Source organism: Oncorhynchus mykiss, chromosome 10 (genome assembly GCF_057628025.1).
Source record: "Oncorhynchus mykiss isolate SJ-2025 chromosome 10, ASM5762802v1, whole genome shotgun sequence".
Classification (NCBI taxonomy): Eukaryota; Metazoa; Chordata; class Actinopteri; order Salmoniformes; family Salmonidae; genus Oncorhynchus; species Oncorhynchus mykiss.
Window position 1 is genome coordinate 1105001 of NC_143031.1, and position 26964 is coordinate 1131964.

At 39.6% G+C, this 26964-nt stretch overlaps 1 protein-coding gene across 2 annotated transcripts in view; it reads left to right on the forward strand.

Annotated features, from left to right (window-relative positions):
- The window catches only part of LOC110534814 (large neutral amino acids transporter small subunit 4), a 50530-nt gene extending 24979 nt beyond the window's left edge, over positions 1-25551 (forward strand). The window contains exons 7-15 of one of the 2 annotated variants that reach the window (XM_036989522.2): positions 980-1113; positions 1494-1690; positions 2575-2718; positions 4071-4088; positions 5985-6117; positions 6659-6791; positions 21634-21707; positions 21855-21978; positions 24329-25551. In XM_036989522.2, the coding sequence (XP_036845417.1) occupies positions 980-1113; positions 1494-1690; positions 2575-2718; positions 4071-4088; positions 5985-6117; positions 6659-6791; positions 21634-21707; positions 21855-21978; positions 24329-24490 (1119 nt within the window). In that variant the 3' untranslated portion in view covers positions 24491-25551. The remainder of the gene's footprint in view (positions 1-979; positions 1114-1493; positions 1691-2574; positions 2719-4070; positions 4089-5984; positions 6118-6658; positions 6792-21633; positions 21708-21854; positions 21979-24328) is intronic. The other variant, XM_036989523.2, reaches the window with a different exon arrangement.
- Positions 25552-26964: the final 1413 nt, after the last annotated feature.

The window sequence follows — 26964 nt, forward strand, 5'->3', positions numbered from 1 at the left end:
TGTTTCCTAGGTGATCTTTAGCAGTTGTTGTTGTCTCCAAGGTGATCTATAACAGTTGCTGTTGTTTCCAAAGTGATCTATAACAGTTGTTGTTGTTTCCTAGGTGATCTATAACAGTTGTTGTTGTTTCCTAGGTGATCTATAACAGTTGTTGTTGTTTCCTAGGTGATATATAACAGTTGTAGTTGTTTCCTAGGTTATCTATAACAGTTGTTGTTTTCTCGGTGATCTATAACAGTTGTTGTTGTTTCCTAGGTGATATATAACAGTTGTTGTTGTTTCCTAGTTTTAAGGGTTAAGGGCTAGGGTTAGGGTTAGATATATACCAGTTGTTGTTTCCTAGTTGATCTATAACAGTTGTTGTTGTTTCCTAGGTGATATATAACAGTTGTAGTTGTTTCCTAGGTGATCTATAACAGTAGTTGTTGTTTCCTAGGTGATCTATAACAGTTGTAGTTGTTTCCTAGGTGATCTATAACAGTAGTTGTTGTTTCCTAGGTGATCTATAACAGTTGTTGTTATGTCCTAGGGTTAAGGGTTAGGGTTAGGCTTAGATATATAACAGTTGCTGTTTCCTAGGTGATCTATAACAGTTGTTGTTGTTTCCTAGGGTTAGGGTTAGATATATAACAGTTATTGTTTGTTAGGTTATCTGTAACAGTAGTTGTTGTTTCCTAGGGTTAGGGTTAAGGGTTAAGGGTTAAGGGTTAGGGTTAGATATATAACAGTTGTTGTTTGTTAGGTGATCTATAACAGTAGTTGTTGTGATCTTTAACAGTTGCTGTTTTATCCTAGGGGATCTATAACGTTGTTGTAGTTTCCTAGGTGGTATATAACAGCTTGTTGTGTTGTTGGTTTTTCCTAGGTAATCTACAACAGTTGTTTTTGTCATTGTTGTTGTTTCTTATGTGATATAGAACAGTAGTTATTGTTGTTGCTTCCTAGGTGATCTATAACATTTGTTGTTGATGTTTCCTAGGTGATCTATGACCTTGGTGTAACCTTCATCACCATTATGGTTGTCTGGGCAGCGTGTTCCGGCCTCGTCTTCTTCAACTGCTTCTTCAACTGGCCCCTGGAACCCTTCCCTGGCCCCGAGGACATGGACTATAGGTACACACACACATACACACACACACACACACGCACACACACATAGTAGTAGTAACAGTAATACCAGCCATTAGGGGGGCTACATGTACAGTATTTTCCATCAGTGTGAGGGTAGGGTAGGGTATGGTAGGGTAGGGTAGGCTGTGTGTTCATGTAATGTGCAGTAGAATGGGCAGTAGAATGTGCAGTAGAATGTGCAATAGAATGTGCAGTAGAATGACCAGTAGAAATAGCAGTAGAATTTGCAGCAGAATTTGCAGTAGTATATACAGTACTGTTAGAGGTCAAGCTCCAGGTCAGCTCAGGAATGTTTAACTGAACTGTGTTACATTTACACTGGAATAACATGACTCTCCCTCCCTCCCTCCCTCCCTCCCTAGTGTGAAGGTAAAGTTCAGTTGGCTGGGTTTTGACCATAAGATCACAGGGAAGCAGTTCTACCATCAGGTGACCACGGTTGGGAAGCGTCTGAGTGTGAGCAACAGTCTGAAGCAGAGAGAGCTGGCCACTAAGGAAGGACACAAACTCTGTCTCTCAACCATGGACCTGGAGGTCAGCAAAAAACCCAATGAGGAATGTAAGGACCCAGCACAAATCTTTATACAACATTACACAATGTGGCCTCCTGAGTAATGCAGTGGTCTAAGGCGTCACCACAGACCCGGGTTTGATCCCAGGCTGTGTCACAACCTGCCATGACCGGGAGTCCAATAGGGTGGCACACAATTGTCCCAGCGTAGTCCGGGTTAGTGGAGGGTTTGGCCGGGGAGGTTTTACTTGGCTCAACGCGATCTAGCGACTCCTTGTGGCGGGGCGGGCGCCTACAGGCTGGCGTTAGCGCTGCTGATTTCCGGGTTAAGCAGGCGGGTGTTAAGAAGCGTGGTTTGGTGGGCCATGTTTCAGAGGACGCATGACTCATCCTTCGCCTCCCGAGCCCATTGGGGAGTTGCAGCAATGAGACAAGATTGTAATTGGATATGACGAAATTGGGGAGAAAAAAAGGGGGAAAAACACAACGAAAAAACAAAAAAACATGCCACAATATTCTGCCAACTTAAAACAACACAACATACAGGTAACTGCCAAAATAAAGGAAACCCCAACCCCAACATTGTCATCCTATGGGGGCATAGCAATGGTAGACAATATAATGGCCAAATGGGGATTTTTATACATAACCCTAAGCATGATGGGAACCTGTGTGGAAGCAGCTGCTTTCAATATAATTTGTATCCATCCTTTACTAAGTTATTTCCATTATTTCGGCAGTTACCTGTACATACCAACATGACACAATGTTCATACAACAACGCACAACCTTCATTCAATGTTCAAACAACAGAACACAACACAAAGTGCATAGTACAACACAACACAGTGTACATACACCAAACATATACTACAATAACCTTGAAAACATTTGAAACACATCTCTTCTCTGCCTCCGCTTCTGTCCTTCAGCCCAGTCGTTCATGCAGAGCATCATCAGCCCTCTCTTCATCCTCTCTCTGGTCACCATGTCCATCACTCAGCTCCGTCTCATCTTCTACATGGGAGCCATGAACAACATCCTGGAGGCCCTCAGCGATGGAGACCTCAACACTGGTGGGTACTGCTGGTAGGACTGGGTGAGCCATGAACAACATCCTGGAGACCTCAACACTGGTGGGTACTGCTGATAGGGCTGGGTGAGCCATGAAAAACATCCTGGAGACCGCAACACTGGTGGGTACTGCTGCTAGGGCTGGGTGAGCCATGAACAACAACCTGGAGACGTCAACACTGGTGGGTACTGCTGCTAGGGCTGGGTGAGCCATGAACAACATCCTGGAGACCTCAACACTGATGGGTACTGCTGCTAGGGCTGGGTGAGCCATGAACAACATCCTGGAGACCTCAACACTGGTGGGTACTGCTGCTAGGGCTGGGTGAGCCATGAACAACATCCTGGAGACCTCAACACTGGTGGGTACTGCTGCTAGGGCTGGGTGAGCCATGAACAACAACCTGGAGACCTCAACACTGGTGGGTACTGCTGCTAGGGCTGGGTGAGCCATGAACAACAACCTGGAGACGTCAACACTGATGGGTACTGCTGCTAGGGCTGGGTGAGCCATGAACAACATCCTGGAGACCTCAACACTGATGGGTACTGCTGCTAGGGCTGGGTGAGCCATGAACAACATCCTGGAGACCTCAACACTGGTGGGTACTGCTGCTAGGGCTGGGTGAGCCATGAACAACAACCTGGAGACCTCAACACTGGTGGGTACTGCTGCTAGGGCTGGGTGAGCCATGAACAACAACCTGGAGACCTCAACACTGGTGGGTACTGCTGCTAGGGCTGGGTGAGCCATGAAAAACATCCTGGAGACCTCAACACTGGTGGGTACTGCTGCTAGGGCTGGGTGAGCCATGAACAACATCCTGGAGACCTCAACACTGGTGGGTACCCCATATGGAAAATAATCATGACAATCAAATAAGAATGTTTACAGCAGGCGAAGATCATTTGTACAAAAATGTAATAAGTAATCTGGTAAGGATTTGGTAAGATATGTTTGCCATGTATGTCAGTGGTGTCATTGTATATGTGTTTTCTACATACTCTACCAGTCAAAAGTTTGGACACACCTACTCATTCCAGGATTTTTCTTTATTTGTACTATTTTATACATTATAGAATAATAGTGAAGACATCAAAACTATGAAATAACACATGTGCAATCATGTAGTAACCAAAAAAGTGTTAAATAAATCAAAATATATTTTATATTCTTCAAAGTAGCCACCCTTTGCCTTGATGACAGCTTTGTACACCCTTGGCATTCTCTCAACCAGCTTCATGAGGAATTCCAACAGTCTTGAAGGAGTTGCCACATATGCTGAGGACTTGTGTGTTTTAAAATGCACCTCTCTTATTTTCCTCCTCCCTATGTTCTTTTTCTCTCCTGTAGTGGAGAGAATGGAAGTTGGTAAGACTGCAGGCCTATTGGATTAGACTAGTAGATATAACATCTAAAACTAGACTGTCTGTCTCTTAGCTTTCCTAGCCTCACCTAAAACTAGCCTGTCTGTCTCTTAGCTTTCCTAGCCTCACCTAAAACTAGCCTGTCTGTCTCTTAGCTTTCCTAGCCTCACCTAAAACTAGCCTGTCTGTCTCTTAGCTTTCCTAGCCTCACCTAAAGCTAGCCTGTCTGTCTCTTAGCTTTCCTAGCCTCACCTAAAACTAGCCTGTCTGTCTCTTAGCTTTCCTAGCCTCACCTAAAACTAGCCTGTCTGTCTCTTAGCTTTCCTAGCCTCACCTAAAACTAGCCTGTCTGTCTCTTTTTTTCCCTGTTTTTAGTTACTGTCTCGGTTGTATAGACTGCTAACATGTAATAGGACAGAGTGGCCAACCATCTTGTGGAGAGCAGGGTTTTGTTCCAGCCCTGCTCTAACATACCTTATTCTACTCATCAGCTGCAGATTTCTAGCAGCTGAATCAGTTGTGTTACAGCAGGGCAGGAGAAAAAGCCTGCACACTCAGTAGCTCTCCACAGGGAGGGTTGGCTACCTCTGCTTTAACCTTAGCTTATCGTTTTAGGTACTGCTAGCATTACATCCTAGTCTTAGGCGTGACCAGTTAACCTTAGCTTACCGTGTTAGATACTGCTAGCATTGAAACCTAGTCTTAGGCGTATCCAATTAACCTTAGCTTACCATGTTAGGTACTGCTAGCATTGAAACCTAGTCTTAGGCGTGACCAATTAACCTTAGCTTACCATGTTAGGTACTGCTAGCATTAAACTCTAGTCTTAGACTTGACCAGCTAACCTTAGTGCGATGCTAAACCTCAGGACTCTATTGAATCCGTATTGCGAAAGTTTAGCTCTGAAGCCCAATTGAAATTTAAGGGCAATGTTCTCGCATTGGCCGAGACTGCATTCAAGGTAATTGCTGAATAGGTCAGCTCATTTGGAAATTCTATAGCAAGTGCTATTAGCATTTCACTCTAGTTTTGTGATGACTGTGATAGTTACCTTTGTCATTCAAACGTAGCATTAACCTTAACCATGGAATAGTTATCATTGTTACTATTGGTTAGCTTCATAAGCATGACCATAGCTGTGTATAAAGCAACCACATTAGCATCAACCTTAGCCTCTTAACAACTGTGTTGTTGCTGTACTTCTCCCCCATAGAGATAGATAGAGGACTCATCTTTGTATCTGTGCCATTATAGTGCCTGTGACAGCCTGGGCAGCGCCATTTGAGGCTATTGATCATTATGAAGAAAATAAATCAAAAATAAATCACGATTGGCTGTTCCCTCTGGATGACCCGGTTGAACATGACTCCAACAGAGTCACCAGGAGGGATCAGCCAATGGAGTTGGAAGTCCCACCCAGTTGACTACATTAAAATGATGGAAACCCTCAATGGCGCTGCCAATGCTAATATGTCCTTTTGGCCACTAGAGACCTCTATATTCTCTATGTTCTCCCCCAACCTAGCCCAGTCCTTGACTGTCCCTGCCCTGAGCTAAACCAGTACTAGGTAGCTGCTAGCCTATCATCAGTTACTAGATCTACTACTCATTAACTTACTACCGTAATCATTAATGCTAAAACGCAGGAACTCTATGGATTAACATGGAATAGTTATTTATTAGACTGGCTAATAATCTGTCCTCTCTCTCTCTCTGTGTGTCTCTGTCCTCTCTCTCTCTCTCTCTCTCTCTCTCTCTCTCTCTCTCTCTCTCTCTCTCTCTCTCTCTCTCTCTCTCTCTCTCTCTCTCTCTCTCTCTCTCTCTCTCTCTCTCTCTCTCTCTCTCTCTCTCTCTCTCTCTCTCTCTCTCTCTCTCTCTCTCCTCCCTCCTCTCTCCACAGTCAGTTTGTACTCCTCTATCTTCGGCATGCTGCAGCTACTATGTCTGATGACGACTCCAGTGATTGGTCAGATTATGGACTGGAAGCTGAAGGACTGCGAAGATGCAGAGGGGGAGGAGGAACCGTGTAGCAAGTAAGTTACTATGTCACCTATCCTTACATCCTAACCCCTAGGCCCTACAGAGAGTTTCAGAGGCACAAAGATCATACCCCCAAAACATTCTAATTTACAATAAAAGTGACTCCAAAATGACACAATACAATATTCACCTTGGGCACAACATAATCTGAAACACAACCAAAACAAACAGTAGATGCACCCAGTTTGTAGAGTCACAAGCTTGGTGTAGTCATTGCGTGCTAGGAATGTGGGACCATTACTAAACTGTTGACTACTTGAATAAACTATAAGTGAATTTGTTCAAATACTTACGACATCTTCAAGCATTGGGGGAGTAGATACATAAAGTACTTTCATTTAATTTAAATTATCAAACAAATGCAGTACAGCCAGCCAGCATAGTAAGTTAAGTCACTAGCAAGTAGCCCTTACCATCTATGGGGGTCTGAGAGGTTTGGATAAGAGTGCCAAGGCTAAGGGTTGATGTCTGTGTGATGGGCTGATGGGAATAGGATCGGACCTCCTCTCCCCTCTCTAACCCTAACCTCCCCAGGGACCAGCTCAAGGCCAAGCCCAGAGACAGACAGATCCAGAAGGTGACCAATGCAATGCGAGCGTTCATCCTGACCAATGTCCTATTGGTGGGATTCGGCATCACCTGCCTGGTGCCCAACCTCCCACTGCAGGTAAGTGCTCCATCCAGCTATAACTCAAACTAGTCCCCGCCTCCTTACCTTCTCCTGGCCAATCAGAAGTAGCTGTCCAGGACAAAAATTGGTGACAGCTGATGTTGGAATGAGATGTGAGTGGTGCTCTGTCGCCACCTATAGGCCTTCAAGTGGAACTACAGCTAGACACCACAAACTACTCTCTATAGCGGACAGCATCACACACTTGCCCCTACACCAGGCCTGGGCAAAGGCCGGCCCGGGGGCCTTACGCGGCCCGCGATCTGATTCAATACGGCCCTTGGAATCATGCTCAGAACACATAAAGAATTTGCGAGAGTAAAGTTTTGAAAAATGTTTTCAAATTAATAGCCCAATGAATACTCGCTTTGTGTAATGATTTAACTCCCACCACTTCTGGGACATTTATTTTGAAGGCACGTATAAATAACAACTGACAGGCTGACACACAGGTCACAGTTAAAAAAAGTAGCTAGCTAGAAATTGCACAAAAATGCATCTTTCAAAGAAAAGGAAAGTAGACAATGAATGTAGGGTGTTCCAGCAAGTGTGGACAAATATTTCTTTATTGAGGTATCAGGGAAAGCTGTGTGCTGAGTGTGCAAAGAGAGCATCGCTGTCTTGAAAGACTACAACATGTCCTGACACTTCCAGATGAAGAATGCACTGTTGGAAGAAACCGAGTTGGGTCACTGTGCAATGGACTTTGTGCTGATTATATAAATAAAGAGAGTATTATGTATTAAGTATTAAGATTTAATCAGATTTAAAATACAAAAAAAGGCATAACAAGACTTGACAAATCTGAACTACAGGCATCAGATAATCAAGACAATTGTTCTGAACCGGCACTGCCATTGAGTATTAAGTATTGAAAACTTTGTTAACCATCCTGAAATTCCCAGGTTTATGGGAATTATGAATAATATTCAGGGATAAAAAAAACAGCATTATGAATAATATTCAGGGATAAAAAAAACAGCATTATGAATCATATGCAGGGCTACAACAACATTATGAATCACATTCATGGCTACAACAACATTATGAATCATATTCAGGGCTACAACAACATTATGAATCACATTCAGGGCTACAACAACATTATGAATCATATTCAGGGCTACAACAACATTATGAATCATATTCAGGGCTACAACAACATTATGAATCATATTCAGGGATAAAACAACAGCATTATGAATCATATTCAGGGCCACAACAACATTATGAATCACATTCAGGGCTACAACAACATTATGAATCACATGCAGGGCTACAACAACAACATTATGAATCACATTCAGGGCTACTACAACAACATTATGAATCACATGCAGGGCTACAACAACATTATGAATCATATTCAGGGCTACAACAACATTATGAATCATATTCAGGGCTACAACAACATTATGAATCACATTCAGGGCTACAACAACAACATTATGAATCATATTCAGGGCTACTACAACATTATGAATCACATTCAGGGCTACAACAACATTATGAATCACATTCAGGGCTACAACAACATTATGAATCACATTCAGGGCTACAACAACATTATGAATCACATTCAGGGCTACAACAACATTATGAATCACATTCAGGGCTACAACAGCATTATGAATCATATTCAGGGCTACAACAACATTATGAATCATATTCAGGGCTACAACAGCATTATGAATCACATTCAGGGCTACAACAACATTATGAATCACATTCAGGGCTACGACAACAACATTATGAATCACATTCAGGGCTACAACAGCATTATGAATCATATTCAGGGCTACAACAACATTATGAATCATATTCAGGGCTACAACAGCATTATGAATCACATTCAGGGCTACAACAACAACATTATGAATCATATTCAGGGCTACAACAGCATTATGAATCATATTCAGGGCTACAACAACATTATGAATCACATTCAGGGCTACGACAACAACATTATGAATCACATTCAGGGCTACAACAGCATTATGAATCACATTCAGGGCTACAACAGCATTATGAATCACATTCAGGGCTACAACAACAACATTATGAATCATATTCAGGACTAAGACAACAACATTATGAATCACATTCAGGGCTACAACAACAACATTATGAATCATATTCAGGGCTACAACAACATTATGAATCACATTCAGGGCTACAACAGCATTATGAATCACATTCAGGGCTAAAACAACAACATTATGAATCATATTCAGGGATAAAACAACAGCATTATGAATCACATTCAGGGCTACAACAACATTATGAATCACATTCAGGGCTACAACAACAACATTATGAATTATATTCAGGGATAAAACAACATTATGAATCACATTCAGGGCTACAACAACATTATGAATCACATTCAGGGCTACAACAACAACATTATGAATCACATTCAGGGCTACAACAACATTATGAATCACATTCAGGGCTACAACAACATTATGAATCATATTCAGGGCTACAACAACATTATGAATCACATTCAGGGCTACAACAACAACATTATGAATCATATTCAGGGCTACAACAACATTATGAATCATATTCAGGGCTACAACAACATTATGAATCATATTCAGGGATAAAACAACAGCATTATGAATCATATTCAGGGCCACAACAACATTATGAATCACATTCAGGGCTACAACAACATTATGAATCATATTCAGGGCTACAACAGCATTATGAATCACATGCAGGGCTACAACAACAACATTATGAATCACATTCAGGGCTACTACAACAACATTATGAATCACATGCAGGGCTACAACAACATTATGAATCATATTCAGGGGTACAACAACATTATGAATCATATTCAGGGCTACAACAACATTATGAATCACATTCAGGGCTACAACAACAACATTATAAATCATATTCAGGGCTACTACAACAACATTATGAATCACATGCAGGGCTACAACAACATTATGAATCACATTCAGGGCTACAACAGCATTATGAATCACATTCAGGGCTACAACAGCATTATGAATCATATTCAGGGCTACAACAACATTATGAATCATATTCAGGGCTACAACAGCATTATGAATCACATTCAGGGCTACAACAACAACATTATGAATCATATTCAGGGCTACAACAGCATTATGAATCATATTCAGGGCTACAACAACATTATGAATCACATTCAGGGCTACGACAACAACATTATGAATCACATTCAGGGCTACAACAGCATTATGAATCACATTCAGGGCTACAACAGCATTATGAATCACATTCAGGGCTACAACAACAACATTATGAATCATATTCAGGACTAAGACAACAACATTATGAATCACATTCAGGGCTACAACAACAACATTATGAATCATATTCAGGGCTACAACAACATTATGAATCACATTCAGGGCTACAACAGCATTATGAATCACATTCAGGGCTAAAACAACAACATTATGAATCATATTCAGGGATAAAACAACAGCATTATGAATCACATTCAGGGCTACAACAACATTATGAATCACATTCAGGGCTACAACAACAACATTATGAATTATATTCAGGGATAAAACAACATTATGAATCACATTCAGGGCTACAACAACATTATGAATCACATTCAGGGCTACAACAACAACATTATGAATCACATTCAGGACTACAACAACATTATGAATCATATTCAGGGCTACAACAACATTATGAATCACATTCAGGGCTACAACAACAACATTATGAATCATATTCAGGGCTACGACAACAACATTATGAATCACATGCAGGGCTACAACAGCATTATGAATCATATTCTTGGCTACAACAACATTATGAATCACATTCAGGGCTACAACAGCATTATGAATCACATTCAGGGCTACAACAACAACATTATGAATCATATTCAGGGATAAAACAACATTATGAATCACATTCAGGGCTACAACAACATTATGAATCACATTCAGGGCTACAACAACAACATTATGAATCACATTCAGGGCTACAACAGCATTATGAATCATATTCAGGGCTACAACAACATTATGAATCACATTCAGGGCTACAACAACATTATGAATCACATTCAGGGCTACAACAACATTATGAATCATATTCAGGGCTACAACAGCATTATGAATCACATTCAGGGCTACAACAACAACATTATGAATCATATTCAGGGCTACGACAACAACATTATGAATCATATTCAGGGCTACAACAACAACATTATGAATCACATTCAGGGCTACAACAGCATTATGAATCACATTCAGGGCTACAACAACATTATGAATCATATTCAGGGCTACAACAACATTATGAATCACATTCAGGGCTACGACAAGAACATTATGAATCACATTCAGGGCTACAACAGCATTATGAATCACATTCAGGGCTACAACAACATTATGAATCACATTCAGGGCTACAACAACATTATGAATCATATTCAGGGCTACAACAGCATTATGAATCACATTCAGGGCTACAACAACAACATTATGAATCATATTCAGGGCTACGACAACAACATTATGAATCACATTCAGGGCTACAACAGCATTATGAATCACATTCAGGGCTACAACAGCATTATGAATCACATTCAGGGCTACAACAACAACATTATGAATCATATTCAGGACTAAGACAACAACATTATGAATCACATTCAGGGCTACAACAACAACATTATGAATCATATTCAGGGCTACAACAACATTATGAATCACATTCAGGGCTACAACAGCATTATGAATCACATTCAGGGCTAAAACAACAACATTATGAATCATATTCAGGGATAAAACAACAGCATTATGAATCACATTCAGGGCTACAACAACATTATGAATCACATTCAGGGCTACAACAACAACATTATGAATTATATTCAGGGATAAAACAACATTATGAATCACATTCAGGGCTACAACAACATTATGAATCACATTCAGGGCTACAACAACAACATTATGAATCACATTCAGGGCTACAACAACATTATGAATCACATTCAGGGCTACAACAACATTATGAATCATATTCAGGGCTACAACAACATTATGAATCACATTCAGGGCTACAACAACAACATTATGAATCATATTCAGGGCTACGACAACAACATTATGAATCACATGCAGGGCTACAACAGCATTATGAATCATATTCTTGGCTACAACAACATTATGAATCACATTCAGGGCTACAACAGCATTATGAATCACATTCAGGGCTACAACAACAACATTATGAATCATATTCAGGGATAAAACAACATTATGAATCACATTCAGGGCTACAACAACATTATGAATCACATTCAGGGCTACAACAACAACATTATGAATCACATTCAGGGCTACAACAGCATTATGAATCATATTCAGGGCTACAACAACATTATGAATCACATTCAGGGCTACAACAACATTATGAATCACATTCAGGGCTACAACAACATTATGAATCATATTCAGGGCTACAACAGCATTATGAATCACATTCAGGGCTACAACAACAACATTATGAATCATATTCAGGGCTACGACAACAACATTATGAATCATATTCAGGGCTACAACAACAACATTATGAATCACATTCAGGGCTACAACAGCATTATGAATCACATTCAGGGCTACAACAACATTATGAATCATATTCAGGGCTACAACAACATTATGAATCACATTCAGGGCTACGACAAGAACATTATGAATCACATTCAGGGCTACAACAGCATTATGAATCACATTCAGGGCTACAACAGCATTATGAATCATATTCAGGGCTACAACAGCATTATGAATCACATTCAGGGCTACAACAGCATTATGAATCATATTCAGGGCTACAACAACAACATTATGAATCATATTCAGGGCTACAACAACATTATGAATCACATTCAGGGCTACAACAACAACATTATGAATCATATTCAGGGCTACAACAACAACATTATGAATCATATTCAGGACTAAGACAACAACATTATGAATCACATTCCGGGCTACGACAACAACATTATGAATCACATTCAGGGGTACAACAACATTATGAATCACATTCAGGGCTAAAACAACAACATTATGAATCACATTCAGGGGTACAACAACATTATGAATCACATTCAGGGCTAAAACAACAACATTATGAATCACATTCAGGGCTACAACAACAGCATTATGAATCATATTCAGGGCTACAACAACATTATGAATCACATTCAGGGCTACAACAGCATTATGAATCACATTCAGGGCTACAACAGCATTATGAATCACATTCAGGGCTAAAACAACAACATTATGAATCATATTCAGGGATAAAACAACAGCATTATGAATCACATTCAGGGCTACAAAAACATTATGAATCACATTCAGGGCTACAACAACAACATTATGAATTAAATTCAGGGATAAAACAACATTATGAATCACATTCAGGGCTACAACAACATTATGAATCACATTCAGGACTACAACAACAACATTATGAATCACATTCAGGGCTACAACAACATTATGAATCACATTCAGGGCTACAACAACATTATGAATCATATTCAGGGCTACAACAACATTATGAATCACATTCAGGGCTACAACAACAACATTATGAATCATATTCAGGGCTACGACAACAACATTATGAATCACATTCAGGGCTACAACAACATTATGAATCACATTCAGGGCTACAACAGCATTATGAATCACATTCAGGGCTACAACAGCATTATGAATCATATTCTTGGCTACAACAACATTATGAATCACATTCAGGGCTACAACAGCATTATGAATCACATTCAGGGCTACAACAACAACATTATGAATCATATTCAGGGCTACAACAACATTATGAATCACATTCGGGCTACAACAACATTATGAATCATATTCAGGGCTACAATAGCATTATGAATCACATTCAGGGCTACAACAACAACATTATGAATCATATTCAGGGCTACGACAACAACATGAATCACATTCAGGGGTACAACAACATTATGAATCACATTCAGGGCTACAACAGCATTATGAATCATATTCAGGGCTACAACAACATTATGAATCACATTCAGGGCTAAAACAACATTATGAATCACATTCAGGGCTACAACAACATTATGAATCATATTCAGGGCTACAACAACATTATGAATCACATTCAGGGCTACAACAACATTATGAATCACATTCAGGGCTACAACAACAACATTATGAATCACATTCATGGCTAAAACAACAACATTATGAATCACATTCAGGGCTACAACAACAACATTATGAATCACATTCAGGGCTACAACAACATTATGAATCATATTCAGGGCTACAACAACATTATGAATCACATTCAGGGCTACAACAACATTATGAATCACATTCAGGGCTACAACAACAACATTATGAATCACATTCATGGCTAAAACAACAACATTATGAATCACATTCAGGGCTACAACAACAACATTATGAATCACATTCAGGGATAAAACAACAGTATGAATCATATTCAGGGCTACAACAACAACATTATGAATCACATTCATGGCTAAAACAACAACATTATGAATCACATTCAGGGCTACAACAACATTATGAATCACATTCATGGCTACAACAATAACATTATGAATCACATTCAGGGCTACAACAACATTATGAATCACATTCAGGGCTACAACAACAACATTATGAATCACATTCATGGCTAAAACAACAACATTATGAATCATATTCATGGCTAAAACAACAACATTATGAATCACATTCAGGGCTACAACAACAGCATTATGAATCACATTCATGGCTAAAACAACAACATTATGAATCATATTCATGGCTAAAACAACAACATTATGAATCATATTCAGGGCTACAACAACAACATTATGAATCACATTCATGGCTAAAACAACAACATTATGAATCATATTCATGGCTAAAACAATAACATTATGAATCATATTCAGGGCTACAACAACAACATTATGAATCACATTCATGGCTAAAACAACAACATTATGAATCATATTCATGGCTAAAACAACAACATTATGAATCACATTCAGGGCTACAACAACAGCATTATGAATCACATTCAGGGCTACAACAACAGCATTATGAATCATATTCAGGGCTACAACAACATTATGAATCATATTCAGGGCTACAACAACATTATGAATCATATTCAGGGCTACAACAACAACATTATGAATCATATTCAGGGCTACAACAACATTATGAATCACATTCAGGGCTACAACAACAACATTATGAATCATATTCAGGGCTACAACAACAACATTATGAATCATATTCAGGACTAAGACAACAACATTATGAATCACATTCCGGGCTACGACAACAACATTATGAATCACATTCAGGGGTACAACAACATTATGAATCACATTCAGGGCTAAAACAACAACATTATGAATCACATTCAGGGGTACAACAACATTATGAATCACATTCAGGGCTAAAACAACAACATTATGAATCACATTCAGGGCTACAACAACAGCATTATGAATCATATTCAGGGCTACAACAACATTATGAATCACATTCAGGGCTACAACAGCATTATGAATCACATTCAGGGCTACAACAGCATTATGAATCACATTCAGGGCTAAAACAACAACATTATGAATCATATTCAGGGATAAAACAACAGCATTATGAATCACATTCAGGGCTACAAAAACATTATGAATCACATTCAGGGCTACAACAACAACATTATGAATTAAATTCAGGGATAAAACAACATTATGAATCACATTCAGGGCTACAACAACAACATTATGAATCACATTCAGGGCTACAACAACATTATGAATCACATTCAGGGCTACAACAACATTATGAATCATATTCAGGGCTACAACAACATTATGAATCACATTCAGGGCTACAACAACAACATTATGAATCATATTCAGGGCTACGACAACAACATTATGAATCACATTCAGGGCTACAACAACATTATGAATCACATTCAGGGCTACAACAGCATTATGAATCACATTCAGGGCTACAACAGCATTATGAATCATATTCTTGGCTACAACAACATTATGAATCACATTCAGGGCTACAACAGCATTATGAATCACATTCAGGGCTACAACAACAACATTATGAATCATATTCAGGGCTACAACAACATTATGAATCACATTCGGGCTACAACAACATTATGAATCATATTCAGGGCTACAATAGCATTATGAATCACATTCAGGGCTACAACAACAACATTATGAATCATATTCAGGGCTACGACAACAACATGAATCACATTCAGGGGTACAACAACATTATGAATCACATTCAGGGCTACAACAGCATTATGAATCATATTCAGGGCTACAACAACATTATGAATCACATTCAGGGCTAAAACAACATTATGAATCACATTCAGGGCTACAACAACATTATGAATCATATTCAGGGCTACAACAACATTATGAATCACATTCAGGGCTACAACAACATTATGAATCACATTCAGGGCTACAACAACAACATTATGAATCACATTCATGGCTAAAACAACAACATTATGAATCACATTCAGGGCTACAACAACAACATTATGAATCACATTCAGGGCTACAACAACATTATGAATCATATTCAGGGCTACAACAACATTATGAATCACATTCAGGGCTACAACAACATTATGAATCACATTCAGGGCTACAACAACAACATTATGAATCACATTCATGGCTAAAACAACAACATTATGAATCACATTCAGGGCTACAACAACAACATTATGAATCACATTCAGGGATAAAACAACAGTATGAATCATATTCAGGGCTACAACAACAACATTATGAATCACATTCATGGCTAAAACAACAACATTATGAATCACATTCAGGGCTACAACAACATTATGAATCACATTCATGGCTACAACAATAACATTATGAATCACATTCAGGGATAAAACAACAGTATGAATCATATTCAGGGCTACAACAACAACATTATGAATCATATTCAGGGCTACAACAACAACATTATGAATCATATTCATGGCTAAAACAACAACATTATGAATCACATTCAGGGCTACAACAACAGCATTATGAATCACATTCATGGCTAAAACAACAACATTATGAATCATATTCATGGCTAAAACAACAACATTATGAATCATATTCAGGGCTACAACAACAACATTATGAATCACATTCATGGCTAAAACAACAACATTATGAATCATATTCATGGCTAAAACAATAACATTATGAATCATATTCAGGGCTACAACAACAACATTATGAATCACATTCATGGCTAAAACAACAACATTATGAATCATATTCATGGCTAAAACAACAACATTATGAATCACATTCAGGGCTACAACAACAGCATTATGAATCACATTCAGGGCTACAACAACAGCATTATGAATCATATTCAGGGCTACAACAACATTATGAATCATATTCAGGGCTACAACAACATTATGAATCATATTCAGGGCTACAACAACATTATGAATCACATTCGGGCTACAACAACATTATGAATCATATTCAGGGCTACAACAACATTATGAATCACATTCAGGGCTACAACAACAACATTATGAATCATATTCAGGGCTACAACAACAACATTATGAATCATATTCAGGGCTACAACAACATTATGAATCATATTCAGGGCTACAACAACATTATGAATCACATTCGGGCTACAACAACATTATGAATCATATTCAGGGCTACAACAACATTATGAATCACATTCAGGGCTACAACAACAACATTATGAATCATATTCAGGGCTACGACAACAACATGAATCACATTCAGGGGTACAACAACATTATGAATCACATTCAGGGCTACAACAACATTATGAATCATATTCAGGGCTACAACAGCATTATGAATCATATTCAGGGCTACAACAACATTATGAATCACATTCAGGGCTAAAACAACATTATGAATCACATTCAGGGCTACAACAACAACATTATGAATCATATTCAGGGCTACAACAACAACATTATGAATCACATTCAGGGCTACAACAACAGCATTATGAATCATATTCAGGGCTACAACAACAGCATTATGAATCAAATTCAGGGCTACAACAACATTATGAATCACATTCAGGGCTACAACAACATTATGAATCACATTCAGGGCTACAACAATAACATTATGAATCACATTCAGGGCTACAACAACAACATTATGAATCACATTCAGGGCTAAAACAACATTATGAATCACATTCAGGGATAAAACAACATTATGAATCATATTCAGGGCTACAACAACATTATGAATCACATTCGGGCTACAACAACATTATGAATCATATTCAGGGCTACAACAACATTATGAATCATATTCAGGGCTACAACAACAACATTATGAATCATATTCAGGGCTACAACAACATTATGAATCATATTCAGGGCTACAACAACAACATTATGAATCATATTCAGGGCTACAACAACATTATGAATCACATTCGGGCTACAACAACATTATGAATCATATTCAGGGCTACAACAACATTATGAATCACATTCGGGCTACAACAGCATTATGAATCATATTCAGGGCTACAACAGCATTATGAATCACATTCAGGGCTACAACAATAACATTATGAATCACATTCAGGGCTACAACAACAACATTATGAATCATATTCAGGGCTACAACAGCATTATGAATCACATTCAGGGCTACAACAACAACATTATGAATCACATTCAGGGCTACAACAACAGCATTATGAATCATATTCAGGGCTACAACAACATTATGAATCACATTCATGGCTACAACAATAACATTATGAATCACATTCAGGGCTACAACAACAACATTATGAATCATATTCAGGGCTACAACAACATTATGAATCACATTCATGGCTACAACAATAACATTATGAATCACATTCAGGGCTACAACAATAACATTATGAATCATATTCAGGGCTACAACAACAACATTATGAATCACATTCAGGGATAAAACAACAGTATGAATCACATTCAGGGCTAAAACAACAGCATTATGAATCATATTCAGGGCTAAAACAACAGCATTATGAATCATATTCAGGGCTACAACAACATTATGAATCACATTCAGGGCTACAACAACATTATGAATCATATTCAGGGCTACAACAGCATTATGAATCATATTCAGGGCTACAACAACATTATGAATCACATTCAGGGCTAAAACAACATTATGAATCACATTCAGGGCTACAACAACAACATTATGAATCATATTCAGGGCTACAACAACAACATTATGAATCACATTCAGGGCTACAACAACAGCATTATGAATCATATTCAGGGCTACAACAACAGCATTATGAATCAAATTCAGGGCTACAACAACATTATGAATCACATTCAGGGCTACAACAACATTATGAATCACATTCAGGGCTACAACAATAACATTATGAATCACATTCAGGGCTACAACAACAACATTATGAATCACATTCAGGGCTAAAACAACAACATTATGAATCACATTCAGGGATAAAACAACATTATGAATCACATTCAGGGATAAAACAACAGTATGAATCATATTCAGGGCTACAACAACAACATTATGAATCATATTCAGGGCTACAACAACATTATGAATCACATTCGGGCTACAACAACATTATGAATCATATTCAGGGATACAACAACATTATGAATCATATTCAGGGCTACAACAACAACATTATGAATCATATTCAGGGCTACAACAACATTATGAATCATATTCAGGGCTACAACAACAACATTATGAATCATATTCAGGGCTACAACAACATTATGAATCACATTCGGGCTACAACAACATTATGAATCATATTCAGGGCTACAACAACATTATGAATCACATTCGGGCTACAACAGCATTATGAATCATATTCAGGGCTACAACAACATTATGAATCACATTCAGGGCTAAAACAACATTATGAATCATATTCAGGGCTACAACAGCATTATGAATCACATTCAGGGCTACAACAATAACATTATGAATCACATTCAGGGCTACAACAACAACATTATGAATCATATTCAGGGCTACAACAGCATTATGAATCACATTCAGGGCTACAACAACAACATTATGAATCACATTCAGGGCTACAACAACAGCATTATGAATCATATTCAGGGCTACAACAACATTATGAATCACATTCATGGCTACAACAATAACATTATGAATCACATTCAGGGCTACAACAACAACATTATGAATCATATTCAGGGCTACAACAACATTATGAATCACATTCATGGCTACAACAATAACATTATGAATCACATTCAGGGCTACAACAATAACATTATGAATCATATTCAGGGCTACAACAACAACATTATGAATCACATTCAGGGATAAAACAACAGTATGAATCACATTCAGGGCTAAAACAACAGCATTATGAATCATATTCAGGGCTAAAACAACAGCATTATGAATCATATTCAGGGCTACAACAACATTATGAATCACATTCAGGGCTACAACAGCATTATGAATCACATTCAGGGCTACAACAACATTATGAATCATATTCAGGGCTACAACAACATTATGAATCACATTCAGGGATAAAACAACATTATGAATCATATTCAGGGCTACAACGACATTATGAATCATATTCAGGGGTACAACAACATTATGAATCACATTCAGGGCTACAACAACATTATGAATCACATTCAGGGCTACAACAACAACATTATGAATCACATTCAGGGCTACAACAACAGCATTATGAATCACATTCAGGGCTACAACAACAACATTATGAATCACATTCAGGGATAAAACAACATTATGAATCATATTCAGGGCTACAACAACATTATGAATCACATTCAGGGATAAAACAACAACATTATGAATCACATTCAGGGATAAAACAACAGTATGAATCATATTCAGGGCTACAACAACAACATTATGAATCACATTCAGGGATAAAACAACAACATTATGAATCACATTCAGGGCTACAACAGCATTATGAATCATATTCAGGGCTACAACAACATTATGAATCACATTCAGGGATAAAACAACAGTATGAATCATATTCAGGGATAAAACAACATTATGAATCACATTCAGGGCTACAACAACAACATTATGAATCACATTCAGGGCTACAACAACAGCATTATGAATCATATTCAGGGATAAAACAACAGTATGAATCATATTCAGGGCTACAACAACATTATGAATCACATTCAGGGCTACAACAACAACATTATGAATCACATTCAGGGCTACAACAACAGCATTATGAATCACATTCAGGGCTACAACAACAACATTATGAATCACATTCAGGGATAAAACAACATTATGAATCATATTCAGGGGTACAACAACAACATTATGAATCACATTCAGGGATAAAACAACAGTATGAATCATATTCAGGGCTACAACAACATTATGAATCATATTCAGGGATAAAACAACAGTATGAATCATATTCAGGAATAAAACAACAGTATGAATCATATTCAGGGCTACAACAACATTATGAATCATATTCAGGGATAAAACAACAGTATGAATCACATTCAGGAATAAAACAACAGTATGAATCATATTCAGGGCTACAACAACATGTTTTAGGTCCCTTGCCCCAGGCCCTCCTGCAGAGCTGGTGATTGTCATCTGATGTGTTCCTCCTCTCCTCAGATCCTGTCATTTGTCCTCCATACTGTTGTGAGAGGGTTCATCCACTCTGCAACCGGAGGTCTCTACGCTGCTGTGTGAGTACTGGCATCACCCTGGGAGGGTGTGTGAGTGAGTGAGTGAGTGAGTGAGTGAGTGAGTGAGTGAGTGAGTGAGTGAGTGAGTGAGTGAGAGAGAGATGGTATCAACATGAAAACTGTAAATGGATTATATTCCCTCTCTAGGTACCCGTCGTCTCAGTTTGGCAGTCTGACGGGGATGCAGTCTCTGGTGTCTGCTCTGTTTGCTCTGTTCCAGCAGCCGCTCTTCATGGCCATGATGGGCCCTCTGAAGGGAGACCCACTCTGGGTGAGGATACACACACAGCACACACACACGGCACACACACAGCGCAATCACACAGCACACACACACAGCGTACTCACACAGCACACACACAGCGCACTCACACAGCACACACTCAGCACACACACAGCACACACACACACAGCGCACTCACACAGCACACACACACACACAGCGCACTCACACAGCACACACACACACAGCGCACTCACACGGCACACACACACACAGCGCACTCACACAGCACACACACACACAGCGCACTCACACAGCACACAGCACACACACACAGCGCACTCACACAGCACACACACACACAGCACACTCACACAGCACACACACACACAGCGCACTCACACAGCACACACACACACGCAGAACACAATCAATCAAATGTCTTTATAAAAACATTTTTACATCAGCAGTTGTCACAAAGTGCTCTACAGAAACCCAGCCTAAAACCCCAAACAGCAAGCAATTCCGATGTAGAAGCACGGTGGCTAGGAAAAACTCCCTAGGGAGGCAGGAAGCTAGGAAGAAACCTAGAGAGGAACCAGGCTCTGAGGGGTGACCAGTCCTCTTCTGGCTGTGCTGGGGGGAGAGGAACCAGGCTCTGAGGGGTGACCAATCTTCTTCTGGCTGTTTTGGGTGGAGAGGAACCAGGCTCTGAGGGGTGGCCAGTCCTCTTCTGGCTGTGCTGGGGGGAGAGGAACCAGGCTATGAGGGGTGGCCAGTCCTCTTCTGGCTGTGCTGGTGTCATTGGATTGCTCGCTCTGTAACTCAGTAACTCAATCCACTCAGGTCGGGTAGATAAAAAGCCTGGGATGTCGTGATGCACCCCTCCTAGGGATGGCATGAGAGAGAGCGAGTAATCCAGTGACTCAGCCCCTGTAATGGGGTAAGAGGCAGAGAAACCCAGTGGAGAGAGGGGAGCCGACAATAATTTTTTGATGAAACATTTCAGATTTTTGAATGTTATGAATATGGAAAAAGGCTGCAGTGTGTTCCTCAAAAGAGAGATCAGTGTCCATAGTAAAAACGAGCTCCTTCACAGTTTTATTTGAGACAACTGTACAACCATCAAGATTGATTGCCCTATCTGACAGCATATCTCTTTGTTTTTTTGGGACCTGGAACTAGCATCTCTGTTTTGTCCGAGTTTAAACATAAAACATTTAATTATGTCTGAAACACAGGCTTCCAGGGAAGGCAATTTTGGGGCTTCAACTTGTTTCATATAAATGTACAGCTGTGTGTTGTCTGCATAGCAATGAAAGTTGACATGTTTCCGAATGACATCACCAAGAGGTAGAATATATAGTGCAAACAATAGTGGTCCTAGAATGGGGAACGTCAAAACGTTGATTTGTAAGGAGACAAACCATCCACAGAGACGAACTGATCTCTTTCCGACAGATAAGATCTAAACCAGGAAATAACTTGTCCGCGTAGACCAATTAGGGTTTCTAATCTCTCCAAAAGAATGTGGTGTCAAAAGTAGCACTAAGGTCTATGAGCACGAGGACAGATGCAGAGCCGTGGTCTGATGCCATTAAAAGGTGACTTACCACCTTCACAAGTGCAGACTCAATACTATGATGGTGTCTAAAACCAGTCTTCAGGAAGTCAGAGAGTTGCTGAGCAACAGCTTTTTTTTTGTTTTAATTGAGAAGAGATTTTATATAGGCCAATATATATATTTTTTTACCGGATCAAGAGGCTTTTTCAGGATATGCTTTATTACTGTCACATCCTCTGGTTGTGAGTTTGGTACACATCCAGGAGGGTGTGGTCAATATAGGAGGACCAAGCACAGGAAGTAGCTCTTTCAGTAGTTTAGTTGGAATACGGTACAGAAGACAGCTGGAAGGTTTAGAGTTTATGACTATTTTCGTGAATTTGTCAAGAGATACAAAATGTAAAAAGTCGAGTCTCTCAATTGATCCGAGGTCCTGTGCGGACAACTGAGTTTTGGATAAATATGCATTTTCAAAGAGGAGTCTGCATATCTAAAGATAATCATTTGCATATCTAAAGATAATCATTTGCATATCTAAAGAGAATCATTTGTTTTCTATTTTTGATATTGCATTGAACTCTCTTTCTAAGCTAGTCGGATGACTTACAATTTGGTGGAGCGCCAAAGCCGTTAAATAATTCTGGAAGCTTTCTCCAGGGCTCGGTTAATTTCTGTATACTAGGGAGCAAGTTTCTAATGACAGTTTTTAGAGGTGCGACTGACCCTAGGTATTATGCAAGGTTAAGTTTAGATAATTGGTTAGGTGGTTAACTGATTTTTTGTCCGAAAGTCTTATTGTAACTAAAGTGAACTCTATTTCCCATGGTGCTCTAGGTGAATGTAGGCCTGTTGGGGGTCAGTATGCTGGGCTTCCTGCTGCCTCTGTACCTGGTGTGTTTCAGACGCACACTGCACCGCCAGATACAGGACAGAGACCAGGACTCCAAGATATACCTCAAGATCAACGGGTCCAGCAAACCTGAAGCTTTTGTCTAGAAAAGGGAGAGAGGGAGGAAGGTGGGAGGAGATGGGAGGGAGAAGAGGGGAGAAGAGTGTTGCTCTACGTTGAATCTGCAGAGGACACACACATACACACAGATATCTACACACGCCCACACACACACACACATACACACAGATATCTACACACGCCCACACACACACACACACACATACACACAGATATCTACACACGCCCACACACACACTTTTGAAGAGACCCATGTAAGAACTTCTCCTCTTGTCATGAAAACATACTACCTTGGACAGACACTAAGGACTGAATAAGAGCAAGAACAAGAGAGAGGGGAGAGACTGTGAAAGGAAAGGGTCATCAGCCCCCCCCACTTCTTCTTCTCCTCTCCTCTCATGTTCTCCTCTGTTCACCTCTCATGTTCTCCTCTCAGTTCTCCTCTCAGTTCTCCTCTCTTCTCCCTTCCTCTCTCCTTTTCTCCCCTCTTCTCTTCACATACAGTGCTCACTAACCCCCCCACCCCTCCCCTTTCTAGTGCTGAAATGACATCCTATGCCTGGATGTCCCACCTAGCCATCTTAAGATGGATGCACTACTGAGTTTGTAGATGATGCTCTGGGAGGAGTTCAGGGTTGGTAACCATGGTGACAGACAGGATGGGTGGTGTTCTACAGTTGGTAACCATGTTGAAGGACAGTGGGAGGTGTTCTAGGTTTAAGGACCATGGTGACAGACAGGGTGGGAGGTGTTCTACAGTTGGTAACCATGATGATAGACAGTGGATGGTGTTCTACAGTGGGTAACCATGGTGACAGACAGTTGGAAGTGTTTTAGGGTTGGTAACCAGGGTGACAGACAATCGGGGTGTCTCTAGCGCCAGGCGACCCACCATTACGCACACCTGTCACCATCATTGCGTCCATTTGCGCAATATTGGACTCACCTGGACTCCATTACTTTGTTGATTGCCCCTCTATATCTGTCTGCTCCTCAGTTTGTTCACCGTGTCAGCATTATTGTTACTATGTTTTTCCCTGTCCAGACACTGTCTGTTATCCATTAAATGTTCACTCGCTGTACTTGCCTCTCGTCTCCCAGCGTCTGTCCTTACAGGGGAGGTGTTCTAGGTTTGTTAACCATGGTGACAGACATGGTGGGAAGTGTTCTAGGGCTGGTAACCGTGGTGACAGACATGGTGGGAGATGTTCTAGAGTTGGTAACTACCTGACACAAACACACCTCATCCAACACCAGCCTCCACGAAGACCAACTACTCCATTCATCCATCACTATTTATTCTCTGGTTCTTAATTATTATTTTTTCCACCTGATCAACCAGCTGAGCTTCATAAAGATATGGTTGAACCTTTCTAGCTAAGGCGTTCCGCTAGCGACCCACCTCAACAACATCCGGTGAAATTGCAGAGCGCCAAATTCAAACTACAGAAATATTAATATTTAACATTCATGAAAATACAAGTGTAATACATCAAAATAAAGCTTAACTTCTTGTTAATCCAGCCGACGTGTCAGATTTCAAAAAGGCTTTACGACAAAAAGCACACCATGCAATTATATGAGGACAGCGCCCCGCATACAAAACCATGAAAAACATTTTTAAATCAGGCAGGTGCGACACAAAAGTCAGAAATAGCGATATAATAAATGCCTTACCTTTGAAGATCTTCTTCTGTTGGCACTCCAAAAGGTCCCAGTTACATCACAAATGGTCCTTTTGTTTGATAAAGTCCTTTATATCCATAAAAACACCTGTTTAGCTGGCGCGCTTCAGTCAATAATCCACTGGTTTCCCTCCTTCAAAATGCAGACAAGATGAATCCAAACGTTACCAATAAGCTTATCCAAACAAGTCAAACAACGTTTATAATCAAACCTCCGGTACCCTAATACGTAAATAAACAATCAAATTTAAGACGAAGAATAGTATGTTCATTACCGGAGATAAATAACAAAGAACTCGCTTTCCTCCAAGCGCATGGAAACACTACAGCCAAAATGGGAGCCACTTAGAAAAACTTCTAACTAATTTTTCCTAAAACCAGCCTGAAACTTTTTATAAAGACTGTTGACATCTAGTGGAAGCCCTAGGAACTGCAATCTGGGAGGTTTTTGCCTTATAATAAAAGTGACAGCCAATGGTAGGCCAAATGTTATTTTTTGGGGGTTGTCCTCGGGGTTTCTCCTGTCATATCAGTTCTGTTATACTCACAGACATAATTCTAACAGTTTCAGAAACTTTAGAGGGTTTTCTATCCACATATACCAATTACATGCATATCCTTTTGGGCCTGAGTAACAGGCAGTTTACTTTGGGCACGCTTTTCATCTGGACGTCAAAATACTGCCCCCTACCCAAGAGAGGTTAACCGACTGACTCAAAATACTGCCCCCTACCCAAGAGAGGTTAACCGACTGACTCAAAATACTGGCCCCTACCCAAGAGAGGTTAACCGACTGACTCAAAATACTGCCCCCG